Below are 26874 nucleotides of genomic sequence, written 5' to 3'. Positions count from 1 at the left end.
AATTCCATTTTTACAGTGTTTAGATTTGCTCGTTTTTATTTAAAATTACAGAAATCTAACTTACTAGCCTAAGAGTAGATGACCTTGCTGAACAGTCTGTTAACAGGAGCAAGAAAACAAAGAGTGCAGAAAGCAGCTAGGGAAACAAAGACTAGTGCATGCAGAAAGGTCTACTGGAGAAGTGATTTTAATTTATTTATTTATGTTAAGAGAAGCATAAAGACCAGGTCAACAGAGACAGCAATGCTGAATGCACTCTTTAGTTCACAGTAACTTATGTTCTCTATGTTACCCCAGTACATTGTTTGCTCCATTAATCACAAAAAGACTGTAACGGTAATATCAAATAAATGTAAGTCTATTATGCCTGACTCTTGCCAAGTACGGAACACGCCCCAAGTCAGTAAACACGATGCATCTGTTATATTGGATGACACACCACTTTGTGTAAAGCATTCTGTAGAGTTCAGTAACTTCAAATCTTGACAACTCTTTACAGATTACTATCACTAGAAAAAGCTTGAAATAGTGTAGCTCAATGAAGACAATTTTCTTCTTCATAGATAGTAAATGTAACAGTTTGAAAGGTGAACATGATCATTAGCAGGAGACTAACACTCAGTTTCTAGCCTGGAATATAACTGAAATGGAAGGGGGAAGTTGGGGAGAAAAGAAAAGCCTCATTATGCGATTACTATTATTTTTATAAGTTTAAAATGCTAGAATTATGCAATTTAGTTAATTCAGTTAGTGTGTATTGCTTTTACTCCCCAGCAATATGCACCTCAAAGCTGGCAGCACAATAGTCTTCACAAACACTGCATATAGATGATAATGAGAACAGCAGAGTATGCACATTGCCATTTCAATTATCTGAAACTACTATTCAGGGCTGATCTAAGGTCTGCAAGCACACTTCAGGGGTTTGTGTTCTTTACATTGAGACAGGATATACTATTATTGATTTTAAAAGAAAAGGTAATACACATCTGCAAAGCTGGATACCATGACTTCTGTTGTAGACTAATGAAAAACACTGATCAGAGTTCATCTCTTTCTTCCTCTTGGCTGTGACACTTTTCAAATAATTAATGACACTGGGAAAAAAAATTTCTGTGTGCACATCTTCATACAGTGTGGTCTGGCTGAAAATGTTTGCTGAGGATAAAAATGTTCTTCAGGCATATGTATAAGATTTGATATACATCCTAGGTAAAAAGCATGCCATGCTACATGTAAATCCATTAACTGAATTCATCCCCAAGCACTATTACTAAATTCAAAGTTTCCCTTCAAAGTCTGAATACGCTGACCTTGAGACTGTATCACAAAGTCTACTTCAATAGTTGTGTTGTTTTTTTTTTTTCTCTTTCTTTCCCGATTAAGACCAAGCAGGTAAGATTTAGTTTCTATGTTCTTCTAATCTGAATCTCTAGTGTTGATTTTGAAAATATGACATAGTAAAAAAGAAATTAACCTTAAATCCACATTCAACCTTGTTCTACTGTGCTGTAGTAGTGAGTCATATTTGTCTTCATCCCTCACCTTGTCTCATTCTTTCTCTGATAGTTAATTCAGGTAAGATCTTCAACCCACCCCTGCTCTTCTATGCAACCAATGCATATTTTTCAGAACTAAAAGTAAACTACAGCATCCATGCTATGGCTGTATCAGATAACAAGTAACATACCTAATCCAAAACATATGATGATGACCAAATTAAAATATCAGATCTGAAGACTAAAGCAATGTATTATTCTTACTGTAATTAACTTCTAGACCACCACTTAAGCTTATTTAGCATTTAAAATTGAATGCACATTCAGACTTTGTATTGCATCCTGACTATTATCACTCCCTTTATGATCAAAGCCCAACTATAACATAACCATTTTATATGCTTGAATAAATTTACTTTCAACTGATTAATGGGCAATAAAGTAAAAAGAATAGCAATATTAGTGTCCTGCCTTTCATTTTTTTTAAAATATAAAACACATAGCCAACAACAACAACATCCATTTGACAGACATTTTCCTGTGATAGGCTTAAAGAAGACAATATTTTAGCTGTATTTTGTAACACCGGAAAATACAAACAATCTTATACTGTAAACTACTAAGTAGTCCCTCAAATGCCAATTTTTGCACTAGTGTCCAGTGTCAGCACTGAGACTGTTTTGAACAGTCACTATAAAATACAGTAACATCATGCAGGGTTGGTTTTGGTTTTTTTAATTACTATTTATTCATTAAGAAACACATACAGAAATAGTAAGTCTTCCATTCAGGTAAATGCCAATCATTCAGGTATAGATTTGGACTGTCACTTGCGATTGCAAACAACTGAGACAATACAACATTTTGATGGCAACTAAGAATCTTACCAACTTGGCTAACTGTAACACAATATATTTGGACTTAACAAATGCATAGCACAAGAAATAATACGGTCAAGTCTACTTAATCCCCTGCCCACCAAATACTGAACAGACACTGTCAGAGTTCTGCTCACTTTATCAGCAATTCACCTGCTTTTTTAAAAAACAATACTAATTTATAAGACCAACAGTAAGAAGGAAGCAACACTGTCCTACCTTCACTCCATTTATCTTCTGTAGATTAAAATGGTTCAGTCTAAACAGAACATAGTATTTCCACAAAGTAAAGTTTACAACTGGATTTCCCTGAGGATCAACTGTCAACTGTTCAATGCGATGCATCTGAGCTAATGCATTGAATTGCTGCAGGGCCAGAAGATTTGTCTCCTTAAACTTCAGGTGCTTAAAAATAAAATAAAAAAAAAAAAAATTAAAAAGGTAAACCACAACAACTTAAATAAGGAACCATAAAGAGTGAACACAAGGATCCCTATTCTGTGCCACTCAAACAATTTTCAAACTCAAATAAATAGTCTTTAGGTCTGATGAAGCAACTGAGCTCACTTCATTTGAGGTCTTTGTGGCAAAACCAATTGGTGTATTACATGTATTTAGAAATGTCAACGTTACATGCCCCTAAGCAATTTATAAAGCCTTTAGTAACAGCACTGATGTTTTCAATGTTACAAAAAGCAGTGATACTACTTGTGCAATGTTTATTTTAATTCTGCAAGTAAATCAACTGCAACATCCACTCATAAAAGTAAGTGTAATATGTGTTTTTAAATATTCTGCTTCTTCGGCCATAACACGCTGGCATTAAGTCATACTCTGCTGTTTTCCTTGAACCATGCCCTGCATCAGTGGTCTACAGCATGGTATAGTTGGCTACACAGTAGCATTACTGAGGGAGGGGAAGGAGAAAGAACCTATTCCGAAGATAAAAATTTAGTTGAGATTCTGCTATCCCCCACAAGTTCCACCCCCCCCCCCCCCAATGAATAAATTTGTGGGGAATTGAAAACAAAATTATCTTACCTCAACTAAGCCATTAACTTCAGTTATACTCAAAACCTTAAGAAGAAGCAGGGAGCGCTCAAGAGGCATATGAGTAATAAGTTGCTTTATGTATGTTACCACTGTTTTACTATTTGCTTCAGAATGACTAATCTAAATGTCCAATGAAAAATAAAAAAAAAATAGTACTACTAAAGGGATGTCTCATTTATGCTGTTTTGCTTCACCAAGAACTGAGGAATTCCAAAGCCATAAAATTCAAAGGAGCTACTAGCTAGCTATCTCCTTTGAATCATACCTCTCTCTCTCTTTTTATCCTATCAGTTATCTGATCTTCAAACTCACAACAAAAAGGAAGGTCTCCTGATAGCAGGGATCCATAGCAAAAGCGCAGAACAACAACACTGTTTCAGTTTTGCTACTTAAAAATAATCAGCTAGGTCAAAGGAATGAAGAGAAATAATAACCGGTCTGAAAAGAAAAGATCATCCTGTGTGAGAAGAGATTTTTAAGAAGTATGAAGTTAAAGTTGTTGTTATAGGATAACACCACGCAAATACGTAATTCACAAGCTTATCTATTTATTTGAAAGCACTCAAGGTTGACTACGCCAAATTAAGGTTCTACTAGAGAATAGGTATTCCATAGCTGTTCACACAGCTGAAATCTTACCACAAAATTAGGAAATTTTATCTTCAGTTTAGTTAACACTTGAACAATTTCATCAAATTCTATGAACATAAAGGAGACTGTGACAATAATTCCAGCTGTCTGAACACTCCAGTTTCGATCCAGGCACTCCAGCGCACCAGCACCATACAAGCAAAGAGTGTCTCCTTCCACTTCCACTAAATGAGACTCAAGAACAGACAAGCCTTGTACTGCACTGCTCAATATTGTATCAAGAGACCTGTAGGAAAATAAAAATGCAGTGATGTAAATGAGATTATTTTGAGATAGTAACATGACTCTACTGAATGATAGTCCTTTCATTTACCAAAACCCAGCTGCATTCATTCATCCAGTTCAAAAACATTAAGGGATGGAAAATCCTCTTCCCATCAAGTAACACTGCAAATGTTCTTACTCCTTAGGCAGAAAGGGTCTGGGTGTATAATTTGAGGATATTAAATAAATAAACTAAGAAGTCACTCATATTTAGTAATTTGCTTAAAGTTTTTAACTCAGAATGCTAACTTAACGTATTTTGTGTTGCTTTAGATATCTAAAAACAACTTCAAACAATGTATGTATTCAAGCAAAGTCACCTTCACATTCTGTCTGCTACACAAAACGCAGAAGTTATGACATGATTAATCGCTTTAGGAACAAACGGTTGTCAAAACCAATCCAGATAATGCTATTCACAGTACTGAACAGAAACTTTTATTCTTGAACAAGAGCACCACTCCTTCCTCAAACCCGTATGTCCATTATCTGATCAGGGCATCAGGATTCTTTATTCTGCCTAGAGATGAGAATAATCTTACGGCTTATTATCTTTGTTTAATCCTTAATTGATAGGGATAAGTAAGCATGCTTACTGGGTAAGTAAGCATTTCTTTAAAATAGTGTGAGCTTTCCAATTCACAAAAGCAATTTTACAATTAAGCAACAAGTTCAGGGATTCTCAACTCTCATCTCCTTGTGTCTTACTTCATGATAAAAAATAGCAGCATTATCTACAGCTTCTTAATTATAACATTCATTGCCACATCTCCAATCTGTTTAATCTGCTTAAACAAATATAAACTGGGGGATAAAGATCACTGTCACACTTTCATTTCTCTAATCAGTCATGAAGGAGAAAAATTCCAAACCTAAGTCTCCAATTAAAAAAACCTAAATGCACTGTAGTTTGCATAAAAAAATTATAACATACGCAAATAAAGCACGCAGCTTCTTCAGTTAACATCTCAGGAGGGTGAAATCTGGTATTTCATTAAAGTACATTTGTAGACTATGTTGTAGAAATCAAACTAATAAGCTTTCACAAGAACATGGATACAGATTTTATGCATTATATTTTATTATCGTAGACTGGACAAAAGAATCCTAACATCCATGGTTAGGAAACTACAAGGAATAAGCCAATTATAGTCACTGTATCCAGCATAAGCAGAGATAGCATTACACCAAGATCCTTCCTACAACTCCAAGGAAAAAATCTTAATATGTTAATTAAAAGCATGATTTCTCAAGCAAAGAGGATCTGTTCATTAAAAGAACAATGCTCATGCTACCATAGTTACCATGACTTCGTCACAGGGGATGATTACTAACACTGCATTAAACTGTGAAGAAACCAAGGAGGCAATAAAGCAGTGGCTGAACTTATCTTTGGGGGGAAGCTTTGGAAGCACAAGAACAGAAAAGACTATACCAATTTAAAAATACTAAGAAAATATAAAAAGTTTCAAAAGATGTAGCACTCAACTGCAGACAAAAACGAGGCCTAACCACCGAAACTCAGATGGGTTCTGTTTGTGAGAGGCAGAAACTTCCTGCCTGTACCTGATATCTCCAGTGTTGATCAGGTACAGCAGGAAGCTGCACTTGCTACTGAATTCATGCAGACTATTTTTTCAGGCTTTTGCCCAAACTAGCCAAGGCTAAAAGTGTGCTGGTTTGATTTTAGCCTACTGGGTAAAAGGCACACAGTGTTCATTAGGTCCTGCATTTGGTTTTTAACTCATACAGAATGCCAGATGGCCATCTTTTAGATGCAAATAAGCAAGCCACAAAGTGTATCACAAAAAAACAAATAAAAAAATATATATAACTACACAATATCAAATATAACTAACAATGCAAAAATTACCTTAGGAAAAATTATACTGGGAATAAAACTAAGTCAAGGAACTGCTATTGCTAAAACAGCCCGGGTATGAAGGTGGTCCAGTGAGACATGCTGTTGTTCAAACTAAGAACACAAATTCAGAGTGAGTTTATGAAGCCTCTTGCTGCACAAAGAGGTTACAAACACCTGTAATGCTCGTACATACTCATTTTGCTCATTTCAACTGAAGACAACAATCTAAGCTGTCAAGGAAATTAAGAGCCTTAAAAAGGCTAAAGAATTCAATTTAACGTTTCTTGCAAACATGAAGTCCTTCTTTATTTAACAAATTCACATAATTCGCTTGCGCTTCTTTAATCGATGAGTTGTATTACTTAATATACGTTTCTTATTACTAATGGCGAACAGGTTTAATCACAGAGTAAAACGTCTTTTCAGGATTGATTTGGATATATTACTTTCGATAATGAAATACAGCGACATCTCAGAGATGAGAAGCAATAACCTGGAATGTAAGATATGAACAAGAAGTATTACCCAATAAAATACCTGTTTTCTTCAGGAAATACATATGCAGCACTGCCATTAATCTGACAGGGCTCATCATCTTTATCTTGGTTTAAAGAAGCCACAAGAGCTATTCGATTCTGCTGTATCTCCCACTGACGAGCAATATTACAAATCGTTAACCGTTTCTTTTCCTGAAACAAGATATAAAGTTAAGATATATGAGTTATATCAGGGCAGTATCACCACATTTGTTTGTTCTGAAAGAAATATGCCACTTAATAAAAACATTTTAAACATTCTAAATTGAAGAAATGAGACTACTAATAGGTGGTTATGCATTAAAATGAAGGCAGTGTTCTAGTGCTATTTTGCATAACTGCCAGCAAATGATTTCACAAAATTTGCAGAACAGAAACAAGAAAAGCAACCTGATAAATCCACAACTTTTGAAAGAATGAAGTTAAACTATTTAGTTTGGATTACCATGCAAGTCTCACTTTGACAGTCTGGAGCTGGTTGTGATACTGCTCCCACAAAACAGGGCAGACTGCTTGTACTTTCCTCCATGCTGCTAGAGTGACCCCAGCACTTAGTTAAGATAGTTATGCAACTGCTGTAAGTCTTGGCATGAATTGCAACATACTTTGTGTGGGGGGAAAAAAGTTATCTTCTGAAAAAATGGAAAAAGTCAATTCTCTAAAAACAGAAAATGAAATCACCTTCGTGACAGACACAAGGACTGCACCAGATCTAGGTTCAAATATTTTGTAATATTTTTAAAGTAGTTTTTGTATTCTAGACAGGTCTTGTCAATGAATCAGTATTTCAAAAGTTTATTAAGTACTTGTTCTTGTATAGTCATGCAAACCGTGTCAATCGCCTGCGAATCTATAAACAGGTTATTATTCTATTGCATCATATAGATATATGTGATTTAATATATGCAACTTAGATTACTTTAAAAGGTGAAGGAAAAAGGTACTTCACAAGAGCTCATGGACTGGCAGCTGAACTCTCATCAAATGAAAACTACACAACATAAATAATATCAAAAGGTAAATTCATTGTTAGTTTCACTTCATTTGGTTTTTCTGAAGATCTAATTCTGTATTAACGAATGTTCTACTTCGACGCTATGAAAGTTTGGATTGAAACTGCAAGTACTTCTTAGCTTCAAGCTGCAATGATCTCAAATTGGGTCTAAAAGGATCTCATACAAGCTAAATCCCTATTAACAATCATTTCCTTAGAGCATAAGCTATCCACCTTTATCAATTTCTTACCAGAGTTAAAAGCATTTCTGTTTTAAGACAGACTCTATGGCTGTAAAGGAAAAAAAAAGAAAAAGAAAGAAATCAAAACAAACAAGAAAGTTTCATTATAGCCCCTTGTTTCAAACAGGAAAACCCAACAATTTATTTGATAGGCCTATGGAGAAAGGCAGGGGACCAGTGCAAACGTAATTTTTGAATTTTTAATTAACACTTCTGATACACTGTTTGACCTATACTCACTGTGCTCCTAGGTTTAATCTATAAAAGTAACACATGACTGTTACCATAACTTTTTTACATAATTCCTTTCACAGTGGGTGAGCTGTGGACATCACTGCAATGCCATTCACTAAGAACGTTCCTCACAGTACTCAGTGCTGAAGATGTGAAGCGTAAACCACTACAAATGAGTATTTCATTGAGAACCAGAAAACAGCATATCAACAAAAAAAGCAAGAATTTAATCATCTGTGACTGAGATTTATGGAGCCTATGTATTTCCTCAAGAATAAAGAACAATTGCTTATCAATGTTTCACAGTAAAACATTAATAGCTACATGCAAATCCCTCATGCTGCAGCTATTTAAGAGTAAACACCATGATGTGTTTCAGTGACTGATAATGCAGAGATAGATCTCATAGACTTCAAACTTTGATAAAAATTACGTCCATAGTTGTTTATAACTGACACTGAAAGTTCACAGAAACTACTTTCCTAATTCTCTTCTTCTGCAAGTTTTTACCATTTTAAAAAGCTCAAAACTCTTATTTCATATTTAATCTACCCAAAGAGCTATGATTTTATCTGGTTAGAGAATACTAAGTGACCAACACTTACAGACTTCAGTGATGAGTGGGCTCCATGTCACAGAAAGCAAGGGAAGTTAAAACAGTCTGCATTTTATTCCAATCACATTTAGAAAATTCTGTTTGCTCTGAAGGGTGAGAGTCTCCTCATAACCTCAGTTACCATACAGCTCTACTTCTTTGTTAGCCCTCAGTTATGGGCTGCTAGATCCCCACAGGGCTTTGACAATATCCAACAATTCATTTTACAAAAAGCAAATTTTAGAAGTATGAAGATTCTGCTAGCAATAACTATTTCTTGTTGCAATGAACATTAAGTTCAGCTTCCATTGGAAAAGAATTACATTCTCTGTACATTTTGCAGTATAATCTCAAACTTTACCAGGAGAGTGGGTTTTAAGAAATAAAAAAATACATAACAGTAATAGTTTGATATAAAAAGTAATAAAAAGTCTGGGAAAAAAAGAACTGAAGAAACTCTGCTATCGGGGAGACAAGTATAAGCAAGGGAAAAAGACGGCACTGCTGAAATTAACTTTTTTCAGTGAATATAGGAAAATGGCAATTACTTGCTATTGAATGAGTGCTTACAATTTCATTTACACTGCATATAGTTTAAGAAAGTTTGGATGAAAGTGACAACAAAAATTGCAGAATATATATTTTCTTCAGGTTTAACAATGAAGAAAATCCTATTTGCAACTTTGTTTACTGAACATTGAGCAGATTTCTTTAACTCAAATGCGTCAAACAGGAAAAAAGAAACCAGAATCATAACACACAAGAACATATTTAGAGATAAAAGATACACAAAATCACTGAATCATGCAAAAGATAAATGATATTTGGCTCCTATGCTACTTAACTATTTGAAAATAAGAAAAATACCTCAATTAAATTACCTAGTATACAATTTAATGTTGAAAACTGAACAATGGCATTATACATATATTTTTCTTTTATGGGAAGTTTTGCTTCCACTAGCAAAATGCACTGAGAAATCGAGACCTCCAAGACAAACAATCCCTCTGCTACAAAGAAACATTACATCCATGGTTATGAACTACAAATAAACACCTACTTTTTTTCCAGTCCAGAGATGCAGTTAGCTTTTCAACAGCACAGAACAGCTCTGTGTGTGCAGATTATTTACTAACTTCCCATTTCTTTACATTACTCAAAACTGACACCAAAACTTTAAACCTGAAGAGACTTTAAATACATCAGTATCTCGCAGGGAAAAAACAAACAGACAAAAACAGAACAACTTTAAAAATTCCAACCAAAACAGAACCCCAAATTAAAAACAGAAAGAACCCACCCAAAAACAACAAACCATAACATTGCTTAATAAAAACCTCAAACAAACTGTATAGAAGCCTTTTTTATTATATTTGGGTTTGCTTTTTTCTAAACAGAAAATCAAAATATACAGAGATACAAATACACAGGAAATTAAAAAAAAATAATTTAGGCACTAAACACAGAACTCTCTTTTTTCCATTCATAAGTTTAGGTTCTTGGAGGTTTTTTATATGACTTTTAATATACTGTTAACATTCTGTTTGTGTCTTTTTATTTTTGAGAATTATATAACATTTGCTACATGTCTTACAGCCTCCTGTAAATACTTTCAGTCTAATTCCCTTCATGAATATGAGTTTATTTAAGAAATTTAGCTGTATGGATACATTAAGTGTTTTTGTTTGACTGCCAAATTGAAAGAACTTTTTCTATAACCATTACTAAATGACAAAAAAGTTTTGGAGACAAACAGCAATATTCACACAACAAATGGAATGCAGATACTCTTAGATCCCTGAACTTTGGTCTCCCATTAGCAACGTAGATCATTTAAACACCAGCTCCACGAGACTATTCTCAAGTGCACCTCAGTCTCTCGTTAGAGCTATTCCATCTCATGTATATAAGCACTAACCAGGCCATGTGGTCTGGTAGATAAGCATTATTCTGAAAAAGATAACAGCTGGAGTCTAGCTGGTGCTCTGATGACTGCTTAACTCTTCCTACAGAAGGAACAACTTCTGTAGGAAGAATGAAGGCAAAACTACTTCAGAACACCCTGCATGGCAGCAGTTAGAGAACTCACCTGAAATGGGGGAGACCAAGTTCAAGGAATTTGAAATCGCTGCAAAATCCTGTCCTTTACTCTGGATTTGTGAAAATTAAGTTTACCATCCTTTCACATATATCACACTCATGTATCCAACTAGGGTTATTTGCTAAAGTACAACTTGCATAGTTGACTGCAGGGAGTTTCAGTTGTGAAGTGCACACTTTGAGCAGTAAAAAGAAAGTTTAAGTGATAGAGGTGTACAGGGACATGATAAGAACTAGAGCAAAATATACTAAGATATAGACTATTATCATAAATTGATTTACAGTAGGCTTAGAATAGCCATGGAAAATACCTTCAGCAAGTTCTGTTTATGACTTTCACGCTTCCTTTCTTCCTCTTTCCTTGCTGCAACAGATGCCATACGTCTTTCTTCTTCCTGGGTGGCAAACAAGAAAAAGAAAATTCATAAAACAAAGAATTAACCAGGTTCTGAAAAAAATATAACAACTGATAAATCATTAATATATGTTTGTGTTGGTATGTGAAATGCAAATTTTAATACAATTTTAGGATTTTTAAAATGTTAATGTTTCTAAATATTATTAAACCCAACAAAATTAGTAATTTATCAAGACATACAGAAGAAATAGAAATCTACACAGATACACATACTGAAGAGAAAGCTATTTAAAATTAGTATTTGTAAAGGTCTTTGAAAACATATAAAGCACATGGTGAGTATGACTGAAAAAGAACATTTCAAAATAAAACAGTGCACTATAATTTTGTATCTTTGTAGTGGATTTTGCATGAAGTAGCATTTTTTATTTAAGAAAAGATGCAGAGCAAAAGAGCAGAATTCTATTTATGCTGAAATCATAATCTGAGATTGATATTTATCATTATAACCTGTTTCCAGGGGCTTACTTTTCTAAATCAGCAGCACAAGTCACGAAGCAAAGAATATTTTCAAAGTTAACTGTAGTCTATTAACATTATTCTTTATCAATATTATTACCTACTCAAGAAGAAGTTTCAAGAAGAAATCCATTTATTCCTAAATAACGAAAGTAATTGTCCTGGGTTCAGTAAGTGAAGTTGCTTAATTTTCCTGGTATAGCAATTTAATACTGCAATACACCCATATTAGGTTGAATGCTCCCTATTTACAGAAGTCCAAACATTCTCACAGCATGGTATTTTTAGAACCTATATTTTCCAAGTAACAAAAGAAATGTTCACTATGAAGTACAACGTGTAGAGTCCTTCCAACACAAATATTTGGGAAGCATACTTTAACTTATTTTGATTTACTTCACATGCCATTGGGTGTTCCTATTAAAGTATCTTCCCAGAACATCCAGAAAGTGTTTTGATTTCACTCAAAATAGAAAGCTTTTCACTTTCCAGGAAATTAACAAACAAAAAATGAACAGAAAATGTCAACCATGAAGACACTGATATGTTGAAATTTCCACATAACTAAAACATGCTATGTTCAGTGCATTGTAAGAACCCCTAAGTGAATGCTTCCTAGATGATAAAACAAACCAGCAACTTCACACTTCACATCACTACCACATTTTTAAGAAACTAATTTCCAAAGCATAAGAAGTTATGTTCACATAGCAGACTTATTCTTCATCTGTGGACAGTCCCCCTGAAACCCACTGAAATACCATGGATTTTGATATCAGTTTGAAAGGTGATTAAACAACACATTTCCAAATTGCTTCTCCATGACTTTAACCTAATGTATATATTAAACATGAGGAATATCTCAATACAGAATAAGACCTGAGGCTTTTTATAGAGTTAGCTTCTCTAACACCACTATATGCCACAATTTCCCTGGAACACTAATTGGGAAGCCAATTATTTGTTTGTTTCTTTGGTTTTTTGGTGGGTTTTTTTGTTGGCAGCCACCTCAGCTACTGGGCTTTTTAGTTCTTCCTAAACAGGTATTCCTAGGGGCTGGTGCCACAGAATTACAGAATAATCAGGTTAGAAGTGACCTCAAGAGGTCACTAGTCCATGTTAAAGGAGGATGAACAATAAATAAATATTTAAATATAGCCACACAGATACAGGCGGCCTTCTAGATCCCAATACAACAGAACACCACACAATGCCCCCCATTACCTGAATGGGAGGGTTCAGAGTGAAATAAACCCCATGCAAGTAATATGACACAAATACAAATGTATGATTAATAAAGTGAAATATTTAGTGAAAGTGAGATATGATTTAAAATGTTAAAAATTACAAACATTATTCTCATGACAGCCATTTATCCCAATTACGTGTTACAGTATACTAAGTTTGTGTTTACTTAAAAATCCTGAAGGCTTCCAATGAACTGTAAACATCAGTAAGTAACATCAGTGAGATGTTGCTATAGGAAGTGGGTTAGAGTGGTTTGGTGCTGTTAGGGTGAGGGGTTTTTTTAATTTTCTAATCAAATCTCTTCATTTTATCTTGCATTTATTTTAACATGGCTTCCTAAAGAAACAAGCTTTTTACAGTTTCAGTGTCTTAATCTTCTGTATGACTTTTCAACACATAGAACATATGAAGTAACCTGAAATGTGTTTAGAAGTCTCAAATTAAGGTGGGTTTCTTTTCTGTTCCCTAGATTTGCTTGATTATATAAAATTGGTTTGTAGAAAGAAGAAAATGTAAACTAGTTTTCCCACCAAGGGAGAGGACGCAGAAGATATCCATTCTATTTGGCAGAAAACAGCTAGCTAATCATCACAGACTCTGCTCCAAACTAACGGAGGTATTACTGTGTTTCACACTGGGGAAGGTGAGAATTAAGAGAACAAAATGACACTAATCTAAAAGAAAGTAGCCTTCATTAATTTTATTCCTTTCAAAACTGTTTAAGATTTGGGGTTTTTTTGCAAGCTTTAAGGCAAACATCCACCGAGTTCCCTAACTCAATTTTCTCTCAGCTTCCACAAATATCTCTTCTTACTCTATCTTCCTTCTCAAAGCCTCCCTTTAACCCAGTCCAAATGCATACTTTATGAGAGTCTTCCACACTACAGGGTCTACTGCCCTCATTCCAGCCAGTCTAGTACCTTCCCTGCCAACAGTCTCGATACACTCATACAAAGAATGAAATGAACGAGTGCAGATTACATTGTAACAGGAGTCTTATTAACTAAGACCTTTTTCTTGATCAACTTTACCCTAATTGCAGACATTTAAAAAATGCTATTTATTTAATGAAAGACATTAACTCAGCCTAAAAAGAAAATATATCCTAGTTTGACTCAGCATTCATACAGGCACAATGATAGAGAAAACATGTGAGTAAAGATTAAGGGCTAAATCTACTTGTCATGGAAATTGATCTGTATACATTTCTTTATTTGTTTTACACAACACATGCAATCCATCTTAAAAACTTAACAATGCCAGAAAATACCCCTAAAAAACCAACAAAGTTATAAAACAAAGCCCTTAACCTTGCCAGTATTCTTTTTTACTACCACTCCTTCTTCTCTTCTAGCTCCAGCTCTTCTGAACTTGAAACCAAACCTTGCTGGAAAAGGGAGGACGCTTTCCCAGAAGGTCAAAGCGCCAGATCATTACAAACGGACTTGGATGTCCTCTTGTATACAGAGATCTCTATTTAGCAGTTCTCCACTTCCCATCTAAAAACGTATTAAATGGATAGGAAGTCACCTTCACAAAAGAGAGGAAGACATTTCCTAAAGAAGGAGAAGTCTCACGTTCTGCAATGTGATTTTGAGGCTGCAGGTTTACATTCTAAGTATGAAGCAACAGAAAGCTATTACCACCCTTATAAAAATCTGCCGTTGGAGCTCTATCAGGAGTGTACGTGTAGCTTTGGCAGGCTGGCAGCTCCCTCTGCTGCTACATGAGCACCAGAACTAACACCACAGATTTTGGCCAAACCCAACATTACTTCATCAGTGTCTCAAGAGATAACATCCAGCAAGACCTGAAGATGATCCTGAAGAGCCCACAGTGAAACGCACGTATACTTCCTCACTACTGCTTTTCTATTATTCAAGCAAGTTCTTTCTCAACAAAGGACACCATTAAAGTCACAGAAAAAGATGCTAGATTAGCACACAGGGAATGCAGCATTTCATTTCATAGTGTATCTACCTTAATTTTATTATAGATTAAAAACAGCTACAGTATACTCGATATAAACTACTTTAGGTAATGAAAAACAAAGAAAAAGGAGAATTTTGAAGAATGGCCTGGAATATACATTTTAGCTTTCAAAGACACTCAACACAGTACACTTAAAACACACAAAATTCAGCTCACTTTTACTTGCAGAAGGCAGACTACTTTTTACGTATACGACAGAGGCTGACTTTACATGAGAAGAAAGTAAGAATATGAGGATGGTTCTAGTAGAAATACAGCCATGGATAACAAGTACAAAATTTTGACAAATCATTAAGTGACATTTGACAATGAGATATATCTCCATTTTTTTACCTGTAGTATTACTTTGGTATATTTTTGCAAGACCTGATTTGAGACAGAGACTTACGATCCACAAAATTGACTCTAAAAGTTCCTGAAGTATTGTTTTTTAAGTGTAAAGAAAGGAAAAAAAAGTAAATATAAGGATCCTTCCCTAAAAAAACAGTATACTCCACAGTGGTGATGGAATCGATAATGATTTCTATTCTGGATAAAGCAGTAGAACCTACTCTCTGACCAACAGAGAAATAGCTAAGCAAATAATCAAAACCAAACATAGCTCTCTTAACTTTAAGCATCCAAACCCTGTAAAACCTCAATGAAAAGCAACAAATTTTACTGTTAAAAAGATGCAGCTTGTCTTTCAATTTGGGAATCACAGCACATTTAAAATACATACATACACTGTATATAAACATATATATATACACTTAAATTCTGCTGAGGAAGTATGGATAGCAAGTGTTCCTGGTTAAATAATTCCTCAGCAAGGACTATGTACACATTCATATTTAAATATTTTATTGTCTGCAGGCAATATATGTTACAGAAGACTGGAGGAAAAAAGATCCATCACAGCTAAACTGTAAGTGCCACTGGACAGGCTAACTGTTTCAGAAGTTCAAACTATGAAGCATATTTAAAAAGCTCTAGCACCCAGAAAAACAACCATTATAGGACGTTAACCACAGAACACAAATGGCTATCTATGCACCCCAAACCTGCTTTGACTGTAACACACTTCAAGGGTACATAAGCCATATATCTAATCCCATTACCTCACAGTCAAGGTGGACTAAAGGTGTTTACTGTTACAGATGGTTAACACAGGTAACACACAGTAATCCAGCCAGCCACAGTAATTCAGCCTCCTCCCCACTCTTTAAGCTTCTGAATTCATCAGTGGAAGTTTGAGAAAGCAAAATATTTCCACTGAATTAATGTTTTAGGTACACAATACAAAGTGGACAGCTTTTTTCAGCTGAATATCACTTTCTAGTGTGGACAATGAAAAAGTGTTTTCAGTCTTACAGTGAAACTCATTACAGGCAACTAACCTCCAGTGATTTCACCACCACTGGGTCAATGCTTCAGGGGTTTAAATCTTACATTCCAAAATAGCTTTGGAATGAGAGGGCCTAAGAAAACACCAACTTCCTCACAGATCGGGATTTAAATGTTGTCATAAGGTGACGCAGTCCCTTGAATAAAGACAAATCTGCCCTGATTTAATAAATATTAGAACACTTAGAAAAAAGTTTTATCCCAAGTGCAGAGGATTTGATTTTAATGGCAGCTTTATGTTTCTCAATAGTTCCCTAAGGCAGCAGCACTTGCCACCAGACTTGCTCTGAGGTTCCCTTTCTCCAGAGAATCAAGTAGAAAAGGCACAGCACCAAAGACCATGCGCCCTCCTGAAACCCAATATGAATAAAACTTCAAAGTCTCTTACAAACTTTTGAAAATATCCTTGAGATTTTACTCTTTCTTGAAATAATTTTCTTGTCCCAGTGAAACCAGCAAGTAAGAGAGTATTTAAAAGCGGAAGTCACAATTATGTAAAACTTAGTTCTCAAGCAGAACTTCTAAACAGGTCAGTGAAGAATTCCTAGTTAGAAAAATCCAACATCCTGGTCCAACTCTCAAGTTCTTTACAGGTCAAAGCAACGCTTAACTTCAAAATGGTCTGGATGCTCTTCAAACTAATGGAGAGAAGAATCCAGAAATTTAGAGTTTAGGTATACCAACCAAGTCAGAAAAAGCACATACCCAGCATTTTTCTTCCATTCCCCCACTAAGTTACATTTACCCTTACAACTGATGGCAACAGCATGTTGCTTTACTAGGTAAAATAGCTGGATTTGGCATTGCCAAGTCCCTAATTTTATCACAAACCTCATGATGCCTGTTATTTGTCTTAAAATCAGAGTTTCTTAAATTATATGATTATCTGGGTAACACAGCTTTTATTGGAGAAAACATAAAGCACCCTCCACATGGAGAAAACAGCATGGCTCCAAAACCAGAAGGCAAATAAAGAAGGCAAAATGTTCTTTTTACAAGTAGATTTATGAGAAGCACAACTGGTGAAGCCTGTTTTTCTCTGGCTTTTTGTCTTGTGGTTGACTCTCTGATGTTTAACAAGGTGTAAACCCAGAATAAGTGTTTCCCATGGCTGTGCATTTCTAATAGCATTCTCCCCATACAGATCCGATAAGAGTCTAAAAAACAAAGAGTCTGAGCTTTCTACAGTTTCTCCCAACACTGAGAGTTCTACCAGGATCTGTCTCCTCTCAAAAATGGGTGAAGGGGCAAATGGAGGGGAAGGAGGAGACGTTTTCTTCATGTGACTCAAATTTCTGGAATACTAAGAAATTATCTTATAAAAAGCAAAGTAATTAGCAAGTATTCAATTAAATCAGTATAAATCCACAAAATAATAAACCCCAACACATAGAATACCTGTGAACAAACAAGTATTTAGTATTTTTCATGCTGGGAATAAAACTCCCATGTCCCAAAGCACTTTATTTTAAAAATTAATGTTATCCACATACATGTTATATTTTGCATCAAAACTGGCTCTATTTTATGCTCATGGTGGATTCACTACAGGAAAATAGGATATGGGGTGAAACAACAGGTCAATTATAATGCTGTACAGTCCATGTACAAAGCAAATGAGAACTTATAATAGGGTATCTCTATCAGCACCTCGTCATAAGAGAGAGAGCTGCAACGCTCTTGCTTGTAAAGCATATTATATTTGTTATCTTGCCGTTAGATGAATTTCTCTTTTTAGAAGGCCATGCTTAAACATCGCTTTTGAGTAGACACAGAATTAGCATGGCTATTCCCATACTGAGAGATAAAATAGTTGACTTAACTATAAGGACCCCAGTGATTGCCCTTCATCCTCCACCTTAAAGAGTATTTTCAAGAATTCTGTAAGAGACTTAGTTGTCTGCAAGTCCTCTCTTCCTTACCAAGGTTACTTGAACTTGAGCAGCAGAAATGAATAGGAAATTAGCTAACGAAGAAATACAGACACATAGGAATTGTGTGATCACGAGGTTTCCTTAGCGAGGCAGACTAAAGAAACCAACAAGATTTTTAAGTGAAAGAAGATACTAACAACACGAATTCAAGGATAAACAGACTACTCCTTTGGAAGAAACACTCTTCAGCTACACAGCAAATCAGTGAAGACTCTGTTGGGAAAGTTCAAACCAAAAGCTTTGGCAATTGAGCACACGGTATTTACAAGTAAAGAATTTCAGCATTTCAAAGTAAACATGTTAAAATGAAATAAAAAAGCAGGCCCTTACAGAATACTGAAGAAAAAAAGGTTCAAGTTTTCAGTATTGTAATGTCTCTATACCATTCAACTCCATAATAAATTAAGAAAAAATTATGGTATTTTTAATATACATACATAGACAGACACCCCTACATTTTACTTCTCAATTTAAGAATCTAGCAAGTTTGATGAAAACAGAAATTTCTTACTGTGATCCTCTTCATATCTAGCTGTCGGAGCTGCATCATATGATGGAGAACAGTGTGTTTGTACCATGTCTCCTGAGCTATTGGATTGCCATCAAGGGTGATATCTGACAAAGATGAGGACTCAGCAAGGCACAGAATATCCTCAAAACTGTAACCAAAAAAGTTTAAAGTTTTAATGTCATAGCGTAGGAATAATTTTGAGATGGAAGATTTTAGTTCTTAAGGATAGAACATTAATATTTACCTGTGCTGAAAAAAAACCCCACCCATCAATATTGTGTATGAGAAATCAAACTATAAGTATTTTGAAATATTTTGAAATAAGAGCTGCTGCTGTTAAACTTTTTAATCTCTTCACATACAGGTAGAAATAGATGGAAAATAAGGAGAACTTGTTAACTATGGGAGTATAGTTTTACCTAAAACACCCCACCTAAAATAGGGTGTGTATCAGCTTATATTAAAAATACCCTAAAATAATGCAAAGCGTATTTGCCATCAAAGTCAGTATGAAAACCATGGAAAATACAAGAAAAAAAGCCAACCACGAATGCCACAGAATGGTGTTTGCAACATCATTAAATAGCAGAAGAAAAACAATTAACAGAAGCATCATATTATCTTCAAAAGAGGTCTGACTTTTGTTCTGAGTTCAGTCTACAAACACTAACAAGTCAGCTTTTTAGACAACACCTGATTTGGCTTCCTGACAAAAATAACTGGCCTGTACAAAGTATATGTGGAAATGTACAGCTTGTATCATGTTCCTTTTATTGAAGATGGAATGTGAAAGAACGTAGTTCAAATAAACAGTATTTTTAAAAAACACAGAACTATTTAACTTGATTTCAAAACAAGCTGAATTTACAGAAATAAATATGATCCCCAACTCCTTTTAAGAAACTGTGTTAAGTCTTACAAAGTTAAGTAAATTGAAATGGAAAGCATGAAATAATTAGACTGGGTAGTTTTGAGAATGAACTTCAAAATATCTGATAGTTACAAAAGAATCAATGATGATCATAAATATAAACAGAGGATCACTTTACTAGACAAATACTTAATGACATTCTGAAATAAGAGATCATTTCTGAAGTGGAAAATATGGAATTGCTGCAAACTTTTTTATTCTTCTGACAATATTACTGACTGCATCAGCTGGTTATATTCTTCTTACTCTTGGTGGCAGGAAGAGTCTTCCTCTATTAATACTTGGAAGGATACCAAACTTTAATTATGCCCTGAACTTAAGGATCAGAAATCATATGTAGTATGAATGTTTAAGTTAAAGACTACCATTGAATAAAGCGGCAACTGCTTTTATCATTGGTATCACTCAACTTCCAAAAAAGCATGCAATAATCCGCTGAGGAATAACATTCAGCTGCAAAGGGCATCAGATAAACCAGAATATCAGATTATGAAATGAGATATCCCTGAAAAAGTCTTTTTATGACCCGGTTTCCTTTCCACAAACCAGCTTGCATAACCACATTTTCAGAAGATCAGGCAGACATTAGTTAAAATATATACTCAATATGCCCTGAAGATAAAAGATAATCTTCCCAAATGACTCTCAAGTTAGTAAAGCAAACTCGTAAACATGTTAGAATAAGAAAAGATAACTATTTCCATTTTGTGTGACAAATACGGAGATTTTTTGGTCCTAAAAAATTAGTTCGAAATAATGTAAATATATTTATTAAAAGCATTAAATATATTTACTCCAAGCACTTCCCACTAAACATTTAACCAAACAGGACTTTGCAATTACATACGATTTACAGATTTTTAATTAAACTTATCTCTTCAGGAAATGACAGAGAAGTTCAAAGTTTGCTAGTGTTTTCGAGACCTTCCACTTATGCACAGTGCTGTGCTTTGAAATTCTCAATGCTCCAGAACATTCATTCCAGAGCTAACACATATGCATTTGCTTCATCCTGCTTTTAGCTGCCCTATTAGCAGCCCAGTTTTAGAGCTAAACAGTTGTGCAAAATAGCTGTTTCACATCTTTGTATGACAATGTGAAAAAGAGAACATGAAAGAGAGACCTTTAGAAACTCTGGGTAGAAAACTTAATATACTTTACTTGTCACACTGGCATCCCAATGCTAAGCCAAGCAAAGCTGTAATACAACACACTTAGCAAACAGACTGCATAATTTTATAACCAAGCTTCTGTCTGCTTCCCAGCACGCAGACTGCTATGACACAGCCAAGCAGTAACCACCCCACGGGAAGCAGAGGCCATGTCTCAATGCTCTCTCTAGCCTGTTATCTACAAAGGAGTCTTTAACCTGCTCCTGAAATACAAAGCAGCTGTGGATGATGCCGTTTCAGACTGTCTCAGCCAATCATCTTGAATGGAATGTCTGCTTCTCTTTCCAAAAGACCTTCTTCTGCAGAAGCCGCACCAAACTACAGCTAACACCTCTCCTTCCCTGTTCTTTCTTGCTAGATCAATTTATCTTTGCTAAAATGGCAGTTTTGCCTACACAGACACAAGTTGTGAATTTAGGCAAAATTATCAAAAAGTGTTTTCTGCAAATCTTTTCAGATCAGTTTTACATCTTGTGTGCATGCTCAGAGTCCTGCATCCAATTCTCCCCTCTGCCAGAAGGGATGGAAATCCCCTTCTCCTGCCTCATATGAGAATGTGACATTACTAAGCCACAGAATACTCTGGAGTGGTGTAAGCTCAGCCTCCATCAGCAATATGCATTCACATTTACACAATAGGCAAGAACAAGATACAGAAACACTTGTCCTCTGTTACAGCCTACTTGCTCAGAAAGACAGTTGTTCCTTCTCTATACATATGTAACAATGACTTCTTAAAAGCATGTTCCATAAAGGGGAAAAGCTCTGAAGATGGGAAGGAAGGCAACATGCTCACTACAGTCTGACAGAACAGCCAAGAGGGAACTGTACATTCAAAAAATATTCAAAGAAGAAAACTTGGGGATTCCCAGGTTTCTAACCACTAAACTACTGATGAAAACAGAAGCTACCATAGTCAACCTTTCATTCTCCTTGTACTGCTTTTAGTGAAGTATTTAACCATATATTTATAAATTTTTGTGCTGCTAAGAAAAAAGGTATAAATGAAAAACCAACATAATGGTGGCCCGGACAGCAGTGTAACAGTGAAAATATGTATTTTGCTTCCAAGATTTAAAAATAGTCTACCCTGGTTTCATATTTTGAAATATGAACAATAACCCTCTTTCTAAATCTCAGTGGCGTATCTTTCCTGAAGAAAAGTTTCTGTAATCAATTCCCCAGCACCACAAGACAAATTCAAAATTGGATTTCTCCCCCTTCTTCATAACTAGTTCTAGAGACAGACATGTTACCGTCAGCCATCAGGTATGAATGCCTTCAGTTTGTAACTAGATTTTTTTGGGCTGAAGCCAGAAGTAGGACTACTTTTGTTTCAGATCAGCATGAACTTCTACAACGTTCAGTTTTAGCTTATATTATCTTGCCAACACACCTTTTTTTACTAAAAGCTCTGCAGAGAAGCAGCAGAATTCTGAGTCCTCCTATGAGGCATGAGCGGAAAAAGGAATAGGTGCTTAAATCCATTACAGATTCCTGAGCCTCAAATAGTGACAATTTTTAAAAGGTATTCCCAAATCTTCTACTGAAATATTCGTGTCAGTATGTATCAATTTCAGACTCACGGATTTTTGCTGACACAGGAAAATAAAAAGCAGCAAGACTTGCCCATGAAAGCACTGCCTCAAAAATGCTACTTTTAAAATGGTCAGTAATGAGATATTTTAATGAATCTGTAATACAAATATATCCAGGTTTTGGCAATATACTTTGTTGTTCATTTCCATTTGCAGATTTTCTCTATGCACCTACAGAGATATGAACTGGAACACCTCTGTATCAATTTGACTATCTAAAACAAAGAACAGACACAGCTGTTTCTAGGAAAAATAACTTCTAAAATTACCTTATGGCACAGAGTAAACCCAGGTAAGTGAAAAGGCATAGAAGACAAACATTTCCATGTATAACAAAATCATTTAAAAGGGTTATAGGAATGCTCAGATGTAGCACAGCATTTCACTAGTATTACAGTTGCATGTAACTTCTTCAGTCAGTTCAAATAGTATCAAGCCAAATACCAGAAAACAGATGGTCAAGAGTATATTTTTATATTTAATCATTTTCCTGTTAGAAGACATATCTACTACAGAAGTCAAAATCAGGAAGTAATGGGCTTTCAGCCTTCATTACTGCTACATGTAATAGAAAGATGTTATTTCAAAAACCCAAGCTAAATGTGATCACCAAAAGAAACTGTTTCTTTGTTTTAAAATAATGACTGGTAGATAATGAGTTACACTGATCCACCCACCTATCTACCCACATATATATACAACATTTATAGAAGAGTAATGTCTTTCATTTGACATTAAGATTTTATTTTTACACCTATGCCAACTACAAATTAAAACCAAGTTATATATTTGCACAAATGTTCTGAGTATTTCTAGCTTATATGAAAAATAAAATTAGATCAATAGTTTAGCTGAAGCCCCAATGAGTAACAAAAATCATGATACAGTACCAAGAAGCAAGCTACTGAATACATAAAGTTTGAGAAAAGTACTTTGAAAACCTCACAGGAAAAATGAAACATTTTTTCTTCCTTAATGTGAAAAAGGAGTCAGAAAACTGTGCAAAATATACCAAGCATTTAAAGAGATTCAGAAATTCTAGTGACTGCAGTGATGCTCCCTGATGGCAAGGGAGCCAGCTACTGCAGTCCCCTCAGCATTCTTGCCAAGCTAAGACATTTTTTAGAAAAAGAGAAACAAAAGGCAGGTTTCAATTCTGGAAAGAGAGATGCAAAATGCTACCCCCCTCTCTTTATTTTGCTGATTTAAAACATAAAATAAGAAGACAAGCAGACTGATGAAGGAAAGAGCATATTAAAGATTCCTGCAAATAATCTCTGATTTTTTAAATGCTTAATACCCACGAGTATTTAAGGAGCTCTACTGCATTTGTACTTCAAGAACATCAGGAAGACAGACAAGTAGGTTGGAGCTGTCTGCAAAAAACATAATGCAGGTCAACTTAAAATGTTCCAAGTGGCTACTGCAATAAAAGCTCACATCAAGTGTAACATTTTACAGAGAAAGCAGATACCACAAGAAAAACATGGTATTTCCAGTAGTTGGAACATGAAGCATCTTTCCCCTATACTACATTAAATTATTTGATTCTAAGCAAAAAAGGCTGGTGGTGATTAAGGGATAGCAAAAAGGACATATCCAACTGAAGATAATGCAGGCACTATTTCATTATTTTGGTTTTTTAATATTGGCACTGGTATAAATGCAGACTCCCAAAATGCATGAATATGAAAAGGCATAGAAGACAAACACTTCTATTTATAACAAAATGCACTTAGTTACTTGATACTATAGAAACCTTGCTCTGAAAGACGAGCTAGTCTGCTTCTGTCATCTGGTTTGAAAGGGAAATAAACATGAACGCACCTTTCAGACTTTATTAATACATGGGCAAGCCAAATACAAGCATGAAATAATTTAAGCATTGTAAGCAGAATCTGACTCAGCAGTTTGTGTAACTCTATAAATACAGTGATGGTATGTTAAATATAATATGTACCTTTTGTAATGTTAGCTTAACAGATACCTGGTTTAATGGCAAAACTTATTTACAACACTATTCTTAATTTTGATCATCACTGTAAACAGTATGATGGTTTTAAAATTAAAAATACAAGTTTCTTGGTAGAATTCTCATAGTACAATTACATTTAAATGCAAAGGGTTTCAAGACATGTTATGTTTAAATAGAATATACACAATGGCTTGATTATGCCATCTGTTAGGGGAAAAAATAGTATCTGCACTCACAGTGTTTTATTTTAATTTTAATGAAATACAGCTCCTACAGTATATTTTAAATAACTGATAGGAAGCAAACTGCTATTTCCCTTACCTAGATATATTGTTGAAGCTGAGGAAGAGACGCTGGAGACATGGCAAAGTATCCACATCTTTCTAGAAGGAAAGATAGAAGCATAAATTCAGTAGCTGAAAGTAGCTTTTGAACCTCTCTACTTTCCCTGATGAAATACAATCATTTCTATATGCTATAACCTTGCTGCAACATTGATTTCTGCAGCTCCATTTCTCCCTGCTGCAGACTGCAAGGGAGTGTTTCAGTGCAGATATCCACGCTGCAGAACAAGCTGCATCACTTGCAAAGCAAATGATGTTAAAGAAAAGAGGATAAGGCTGCTGCTGCTGCTTTCTGAACAGGCTTTAGGGAAATAAGCCAACATGCTGCCTCAGCATTTAAGCTGCAGGATAAACACACTGGTTGAAAAAAAAAAAAAAAGAAAAAAAAAAGAAAGAAAGAAAGGAAGAAAATAAAAGGCTTATTTCATGACTATGCTGAAATAAGGTTTTTTGAAGTGTAATGCAGCACCAAACAGCAATGACTTTTCTGCCAAAGAATGACCTGGAGGACTGTCACCTTTACAGTTAAAATTTATAAGGAATGACTTTCCAGAATGAGTAATCAAATTTAATATATGTTACTAAAGGCCTTTCGATAAAAGCTCTAAACAGCAAGTAACAAATATTACTAAGATGGAACATATCAAGTAAGTACAAACTTCATTTACGAAATATAAATCCATAACAGCCACACAGCATGGTCTGCAGTGATTCATGTACTGTTCAGACTGCACACCTCAACCCTCAGTTATATATCTCCATCTCCTTATGCTAGTAAGGAGCATACTCAAATTTGCAACCAGTGGACATAAACCTATTACTTACACCACAGGGAAGCACACGTTGAGTTTAGCCACAAACTCACATCTACTGCCCTTCTTCCCTCCATTTGATTCGTGACATGTCTACATCACATTCGAAAAACAGAAACAGTTCATTCTACCCAAAGAGGCGAGCACAAGACAGCTCTAAACAAACTGTATAGCTGCAATTAATGAAAGAGTGAATGTGAGCTAACAGGTGTTGCTGGGAGGCACAGCTCTGCACGCACCAAGCAGTGCTTACCCACTCAGGCTTGAAGATGCAAAACTCCTGGCTCAGAGCTGTTCTGGATCCTCCCAGATTAGACCATGGAAAGACTGAGTTCACAACAGAATTCCGTATGGACACACCCTCTGTCCCATAGCTACTCTCACTGTTGATGCTTAAAGGAGTGGGCAAGCATGATACAGGTGAATGTACGTTTGAAGACAGGCATTATAGAGTTGTGCACGGTAATTCTTATGTAGCAATAATTTTAACTAACGGAAGAATTTTGCATTGAGGAATGCAAAGTAATTTCTCCTGAAGACACATTTCTGTAACTAGCATACGCTGCTGTCCTGTAAAGTACATCACAAGTCTCATAGGCGTGACAGCAAGAGAAAAAAAACAAGAAAAGCCTCCAGCTTCTTCAGCTTTGATTCAGTCATACAAAGCAGTGGACTCATACAGGGCAGGAGTTCTTTTGCAACAAGATGGTGAACACCTTGACCAGTCCTCCTTTAAATCTAAGATCAAGCTGCAGGTGACAAAATCTGGAAATTTAAGCTTTTAATACCTCAAAGCAATCAAGCAGATCTGTCTAACAGTGGACCCCAATTCATGACTGGATGGAAGATAGATAAATGTTCCATAATTCATGGTATGCATAGATTTATGCTTTTGATACCACATGAGACACTTTGTAATCATTTATTGCATGCATTTGCTATTTTCCAGAATGGTCAGACTTCTTGAAGATACTTAAGTCCTATAAAATGTGATTCTTCTATAAATCAAGCCTCAGGACTGCCTTTTAAAATCCTACAGCTTTGGACAAACTACAGTTTATTCTTACAAAAGTAACTACTTATGATTCATGAATTTCCAGTCTCTAATGAATACCTCTAAGACAAAAAATGGTCCCAAGATTGCTAATCTAAGGCAGTGTTTAAACAAACTACATTGGATAGCT

At 35.2% G+C, this 26874-nt stretch overlaps 1 protein-coding gene across 1 annotated transcript in view; it reads right to left on the bottom strand.

The window, feature by feature from the left end:
• LRRC49 (leucine rich repeat containing 49) overlaps positions 1–26874 on the bottom strand; it is a gene marked incomplete at its 5' end in the record, with an annotated part of 46995 nt that overhangs the window by 4711 nt on the left and 15410 nt on the right. The window contains 6 exons of the mRNA XM_010009838.1: positions 2597–2782; positions 4070–4307; positions 6747–6898; positions 11222–11305; positions 18859–19006; positions 24856–24917. Of these exons, the coding sequence (XP_010008140.1) occupies positions 2597–2782; positions 4070–4307; positions 6747–6898; positions 11222–11305; positions 18859–19006; positions 24856–24917 (870 nt within the window). The remainder of the gene's footprint in view (positions 1–2596; positions 2783–4069; positions 4308–6746; positions 6899–11221; positions 11306–18858; positions 19007–24855; positions 24918–26874) is intronic.

Source organism: Nestor notabilis, unplaced genomic scaffold (assembly GCF_000696875.1).
Source record: "Nestor notabilis isolate BGI_N333 unplaced genomic scaffold, ASM69687v1 scaffold7492, whole genome shotgun sequence".
Classification (NCBI taxonomy): Eukaryota; Metazoa; Chordata; class Aves; order Psittaciformes; family Psittacidae; genus Nestor; species Nestor notabilis.
This window is presented reverse-complemented; position numbering and strand designations above follow the sequence as displayed.